The following is a 6,937-nucleotide window of genomic DNA, read 5'->3' as shown; positions in this document are numbered from 1 at the left end:
AATAAACGGACTAAGCATAGTCGTCGTCGTCTATTTTAGTGGTGAGGCTTAAATGGCAGTTTCCGTTTCCCGTTGGTCGCGACCGAGGATTCTGAGTCCTAAAAGGAGACGCAATTAGTCCGGGCGTGGTGAGGCTTCCATGACAGGGTGAGTCTTTCGTTTCAAATATCGCCGGGCTGGGACGACGTGGGTCGATTGAATATGAAGGACGGAAACCGGGGACGGAGGGTCGCTGCCCAGCTCTAGCGATTACTATTTGTTCCAACCGGACAAAAAGGCTGATAGACGGACGGCGGAAGGGTCCCCCATCTGTAGGTGGAAGGCAATCAACGGACTGGGAAATTTGAGTAAAATGCTCTGGCTCTGTTTATCTCCTATTCCCACCCACAACACAGTGTATATAATGTTACACATTAAATACAACTCCAAATCAAGGAAATCACCGCATGGCACTATTATAAGTGGAAAGTCACACAGTTATGACCTTAATGCGTTACCACAAACTTTAAATGATAACATGATACAAGCTGTTATATGTTTTATTTCGTCTTTGACATCCTTGGCATCACAATGGTTTTCATCATTACAAATGCACAGTGTACAGTGTACAGTCCAGTAATGACAACTAGTTTGCAATTCACAAGATGTTGAACAGCGAGACAGCGACAGCTCAGTGTGTATGACTGGACACATGTAATCATCCTTCCGTTGCTTCCAATAGACGCCTTCTCCATTTCAAAGCTGACCTGGGGCACTCTGGATATTTTTTATTGCGTCTCGATCTTTCAGCATCATGGTGAAGGATATTCAAGCTCTGTGAGCCGCTGCTGGGCCTTCTGAGATCGCCTGATCCTCTCCTCCAAAAATCCTTGTTGATGCGCGTTCCTCTGATCCAACTTGACTAACCACTGCCCCCTCAGCCTGGAGATAGTGGAAGAGAGGCCCGTTTAACACACAAACTCCACAATCCGTGTAAGTAGGAAACGATCAATATGGCCGTACGCTGGTTAACACGAAACCTGCAAATGGAAATGGAAGACTGGCAGTGGAACAGCATGAAATAGTTTAGCCGTTTATGTTTGTGATACTGTTCCGCTTTGCCAGCTCACTTTTCTGCAGAGATTGATTTGGCTCTGTGGCAAAGCTCACTGCTGGCTGAAAAACAAAAAATGTGGTCATGAAGGGTTGGAGAGAGGGAAGCTGCAGAAAAAGACATCTGCATATTTGATTTACTGCATCGTTCGTTTGTTTTTATGTGTTCATGAGTTTGCATCAACTCTTAAGTATCCTTCAGCGAGATGTTAACATTAAGTTGCTTGATGCGCTTTCATTAGTTGAGTTGACTGAGTTGTTTACATGCCTACCATGACAGTGTGACCCATCATAGTTGCTATCATTTGTTCAATGGAAGTGCTTTGCTTTGAGTACTTTGAAGGTAAAACAACACTATCATTGTACTCTACCCAAAGACTAATTCATCAGAAAGCACATTTTACTTTGAGTTGACAGATCCAGGGCTGTAAATTAGATTGATGGATCCAAGTTTTTCAGCAAGAACAAAAAGGCGCGGTGCAGATGTAACTTCCAGTGACATTTAAAAAGCCTCTGTTGGATTCTTCAGATCAAGCCAAAGTAATAACAAATGATTTGGTATTTTTATAGCACAATAATTCAGACCTATCAAACTGTTACTGTTGTGCTTGTCTGCATCATTAATTTCCCCAAATTATATTTCACTTTTCTAAAAAGGGAATATTTCATATTACTAAATATTCAATTTTATACCTTATTTTTGTTTATTTGAGCATCTTTCATTTATTGAAAAGCTCCCTGGTAGCTGGTAAATATCCATACCGCTTCTCCTCACAAGCGTCGCGGGCGGGCTGAAGCCTATCCCAGCTGTCTTCGGGCAGTAGGCGGGGGACACCCTGAATTGGTTGCCAGCCAATCGCAGGGCACACAGAGACAAACAAACATCCGCACTCACAATCACACGCAGGGGCAATTTAGAGAGTTCAATCAACTTACCATGCATGTTTTTGGAATGTGGGAGGAAACCGGAGCACCCGGAGAAAACCCACGCAGGCACGGGGAGAACATGCAAACTCCACACAGGGAGGCCGCAGCCGGGCTCGAACCCACGACCTCTGAACTGTGAGGCGGACGTGCTAACCAGTCGCTATTTATTTTATTTATATGTGTATGTATGTATGTATGTATGTATGTATGTATGTATGTATGTATGCATGTATGCATGTGTGTTTGTTTGCGTGATTGTTTGTTTGTTTGTTTGTTTGTTTGTTGTAAGAAATGCTGCTTTATAGTGTGCAGTTTGTTCCCTTACTTTACTGAATGTAACCTTGAAAACCCCAACAAAACCATACCGAACCGTGAATTCTGGTGTACCACTATATATGCACACACACCCACACACACACATTCATGTATATATAGATAGATGGATGGACGGACGGACGGACGGACGGACAGATAGATAGATAGATAGATAGATAGATAGATAGATAGATAGATAGATAGATAGATAGATAGATAGATAGATAGATAGATAGATAGATGGATGGATGGATAGATAGATAGATAGATAGATAGATAGATAGATAGATAGATAGATAGATAGATAGATAGATAGATAGATAGATAGATAGATAGATAGATAGACAGTATATGCACACAGCATATTCCGACCCCAAAAACGTCGTGTTTGTTCAATGTTTAATGCTACTAATAATAATTCTTTTAATAATACATAATAATTATTTTTATAATAATGCATCACGTTTATATGGTGCTTTTCAGGACACTGGACTTTACCAGTGCATCATCAAAGCGAGCAAGCCTTTTAACCACACGACCAATAGTATTGGTTTTTGAAAAATTACTACATTTACCAAATTGAGGCATAGGAGGTTTCGGCCCGACGTTATCTATGTTTACTGTGTGTAAATTGTGTCGGGAATCGTAGGTCAATATTTTACAAAGCTTTTATGACAACTTTTGTCTTACTGAAAGCTATGTTCATTGTTTCTAAAGGTGGTATCTCACTGGTGCTTGTGAGTGTTTGTGAATGTAATGAATGCATTTTTTGTTTAATCCGGGTTCGTTAAAGTTGCAAAGAAATTCGCAAGCAGTTCGTAAATAGTTTTACTTGTCGCTATCAAATTTGGAACATGTTCAAAATTTCTTTGTCACAAGAGAAACGGTTTCGCTACGTGCACGGCCACTGGCAAGCATTGATCGCTCAATAAGATACGGGCCTAAAGAGAAGAATGGCGGCACGACTAAGGCCAGCATTTACCCGGACACCATACCTCTTGGGTTTGGGCTTAGATTAATCGTGCAGGCATCTACTGCAACTTGATCTAAGGTTACTGCTGTCAGGCATAATTAGTTTGTAAAAATAAAAAAGGCACGAGTCAGTATGGTACTGGTATCTGGATCCATGTTGTTGTGTCTGTTATGTCAGTGAGAATCTGTCATCACACATCATCACATCTCACTTAATCTTTATCATTCTACTCATCTGTCCTCGGATATTCACACTGATCTGGGGGATTCCAATGTATCGCCAGGCGCCCCTAATCAACATTCCCAGGCTACTATGTGCTGACAGACAGACAAGCTGTAAACATCACAAAGACAATTTATAAAACTAATCGAGCCGTGGAGCCTGAATGACATTTTACCTTTTATGAATTTCCTACAAGGAATACTACATAAAACCTTATGAAAGTAAACATCACTTCTCCAAAGAAATACTGAACGACTGATGAAAAGTGTATTTATGAATACACTCATCAGTCGCTTCTTTCCATATATTCCAGCACCAGTTACATCCAGTTACAATAAATATTATGAAAGTTGTGTCCTATATTTGGGATTAAGATACATCACAACGAGAAATCGCATCACTGAAAACTACAAGCAAATAGTAACCATATTATTAGATGAATACTTTTCTGACAGTGTCACTCAAATTAGATCATTATTATTTTCTGAAGGAGATTTATATATACTATATATATGTAATGAATGTATGTATGTATATATATATATATATATATATATATATATATATATATATATATATATATATATATATATATATATATATATATATATATATATATATATATATAACTTGTATAACATCTGATTATAATGTGCAAGTGTGCCAAACATAGTGTCTGTTTAGTCATTGACTTTTCATTAGATGTGCCTCTCCTCCCCTATCCCAGTGTTGTAGCTAAATAAGCAAGCCATGCCAACCACCAAATTGTTAGAAAAACCTTTCAAGTGTAATGCCAGCTCGACATCACAGCAATATTCGGCCCCAATATTAGACATATTGTTAAATCAATCCCTCTGAGTACGATGCTATATAAGAGGGCATTTACTAACTTTGTCAAAGCATAATTTTCGCCAACACATAGTCCCCTGAAGCTCTTCAAATGGATCTTATTAGATCCTACTAATTATGCATCCTGAACAAGTTTGTGTTGATCCTAAAATCGAACCATTTTAGATGAGTATGAGGCGGCGGTGACCTTGTCAGAGCGCTGCTCTTCCTGCGGATCTCCTCCTCGACCATCTGCTGGATGTGCTGGCTGATCCTCCGCTCCCAGAAGAACTTCAGCTTCTGTTTGTCGTGGATCCGAGCCACGTTCATCACTTGGCAGCAGCGTGTAAATGTGGGTTACGTGAAGATATTACTTTACATCTGTTCATCGTCGCGTTGCTTGTTTTACTGTATTCAATATGTTGCCCTTTAAATCTTGAATCCAACGGTTAAATTACTTACTCATGCTTTCCAAGGAATTAGACTCTTCCTTCCTCCACAGTTTTATCTCAGTTCTCACTATTCTTCTTGATTCATCTTCTTCTCTCATCCTTTTCTGTTCTTTTTTTCTGACTCATAGCCCCCACTGTATGCCTCTCTATTCTTGTCTTTTTATCTGCTCTTTTAACTCCTCCCCTCCTCTGCACCTTTCTTTTTCATTGTCTTTCTCATGTCATTCGCTACCATGCCTGGAAAAGTTCTACTGAATGTTTGCTCATTATATTATTCTGTTGAACACAGCAGTTTTTCCCCCAGACTAATGTTGCATTAATGTCATTTCAGTCAGTGAAATCTAGGAGGCATACATGGCCTCTGGTATTTACCAAAGATCGTTATTGTAAATATAGATGGAAGAATTGCAGTGTTTTGCATCATCTTGCACATATTTTGACAAGCAAACACACAAGCACGCACATGCGCGTACACTCACACACACACGCTCACACACTAATACACTTGCTCTCATACATACTCCCATAACGCTGTATTTCCATTTGTGGTGTAAATCCTGCGCGACGGGGTTTGTACCTGATGTTGGTCATTTCAAAGACAAGCTCAGACTGGTGGATCTGCGAGAGAGAGGACTGCGCCGCTGTGGTAGTATTCACAGCTCATGGGCATTCAAAGCGGCTCCTTTCATTCCCTTAAAATGCAGCACGGCAGTTATTGGAGTATTGACAGGGGAAGCACATTTGCGCAGTGAGGTGGGCACTCATCTCAGTGGTAATACCGACTGTTCACATATTTATGAATGATTTAGACCAGCTATATACCCTGCGCCAGTACTTAGACATGATCAGCTGACTTTATACCACCAAATTGTCACTCAGCGATGGACATCTCTGACACTCCTTCTGATTTGTCAGCCCGTCAGCTTGACATCCACTGTTATGGCCACATAACATACATACATATATAACATACATACAAACATACATACAGAGCTGGGCATTCCGTCCCAGGGACGGAATGGTCCACCCATCGATGAGAAGTCTTTTAAGAAGGACGGACTAAGCAATGATGGGAGTGGGTTTTCGTCCGTCCTTCTATTCATCCCTAACCGGGTCAAGTACCGACTGAAGGTGTTGTGTTGGGTTATTTTAAAAAGCAAGACAACTGCATGTACTCTTCTATTGATGCACCTTCATTAATTGCCTGCACAACACTTTTCATGTGCTTCCCAGTAGTCACATTGCACATGCATATTCTGCCCTCTAGTGGTTCAACACATGTAATATTATGGATACTGCCACAGGAGTCCATCCATCCATCCATTATCGATACCGCTTATCCTCACAAGGGTCGCGGGGCGTGCCGGAGCCTATCCCAGCTGTCTTCGGGCAGCAGGCGGGGGACACCCTGAATTGGTTGTTTTGCAATAAAATGCAATAGTATTGCGTTACTAATCAATCTTAAATATTCTCCTGATGTGCCCCGGCTTGCGCCATTCAGCATCATCATCATCATCTTCATCACATCACGATGATTTTGTGTTGCAGCTAAACGTTATCTTGGTTAAACAGTTGTAAACAATTCGATCCACTCACGATACCCCCAGATGGTGAGTGGATGTGCATAGTAAATTATGTTTATAAGGAGGATTTTTTGGTTTGCTTTTGGGCAGCGGGGGGCGAATTGACGGAATGTAAGGACGGACGCGCTTTAAAAGGTTGACGACGGACAGGGTCGGAGGACGATCATTTTTATGAATAAGGATTGAGGGACGAGAACGGAAGGGTACCCAGGTCGGGTAAGGGCCAAGTGCCCAGCATACATACATACATACAGGGCTGCTCGATTAAGCGATTTTGAACCGTAACCGAATTTCCTGGATAAAACAATGTTAAAAACGTTCAAATCGGCACATTCGATTTTGTTATTTTTGGTGTATCTAAGCCACCGTAGTTTCCTCTGCATTTCCGCTTCCTCCCACGAGCACGCAGTCCGAAACAACGACAAGATCCACGGCTACAGGCAATTCTGCTATTTACTCAGGCAAGTGAGCGTTTAGTTAATAAATCGGGCAAATATAGATCTGTAGTGTAGTGTGTGCCCCGCATGTACAATACAACCCGTGAG

The 6,937-nt window shown here is 41.1% G+C and overlaps 1 protein-coding gene across 2 annotated transcripts; it reads right to left on the bottom strand.

Moving 5' to 3' along the window:
- Nucleotides 1-689: 689 nt before the first annotated feature.
- LOC147135153 (uncharacterized) lies at nt 690-5,441 on the bottom strand. 2 transcript variants are annotated; one of them, XM_086054096.1, is made up of 3 exons: nt 5,387-5,441; nt 4,566-4,689; nt 690-921 (listed from the first exon to the last, which is right to left on the bottom strand). In XM_086054096.1, the coding sequence occupies exons 2-3, from the start codon at nt 4,685-4,687 to the stop codon at nt 792-794; spliced, it is 252 nt and encodes an 83-aa protein (XP_085910222.1). In that variant the 5' UTR covers nt 4,688-4,689; nt 5,387-5,441; the 3' UTR covers nt 690-791. The 2 variants fall into 2 exon arrangements, with proteins under 2 accessions (XP_085910222.1, XP_085910221.1); XM_086054095.1 differs by lacking the exon at nt 5,387-5,441 and adding an exon at nt 4,820-4,930.
- Nucleotides 5,442-6,937: the final 1,496 nt, after the last annotated feature.

The sequence above is a fragment of the Filicampus tigris genome, chromosome 15 (genome assembly GCF_054856515.1).
Source record: "Filicampus tigris isolate MCC_2025a chromosome 15, RoL_Ftig_1.0, whole genome shotgun sequence".
NCBI classification, from domain to species: domain Eukaryota; kingdom Metazoa; phylum Chordata; class Actinopteri; order Syngnathiformes; family Syngnathidae; genus Filicampus; species Filicampus tigris.
The sequence above is the reverse complement of the archived record's forward strand: the minus strand, read 5'-3'. Positions and strand labels throughout refer to the sequence as shown.

Excerpts from the sequence above, each read along its gene's own strand:
- LOC147135153 (XM_086054095.1), bottom strand. The coding sequence starts at position 4,907 with ATGAGAGAAGAAGATGAATCAAGAAGAATAGTGAGAACTGAGATAAAA. Across the intron at positions 4,690-4,819 it reads TAATTCCTTGGAAAGCATGA|TGATGAACGTGGCTCGGATC; the intron begins GTAAGTAATTTA and ends GCTGCTGCCAAG. Across the intron at positions 922-4,565 it reads AAGAGCAGCGCTCTGACAAG|GCTGAGGGGGCAGTGGTTAG; the intron begins GTCACCGCCGCC and ends CACTATCTCCAG.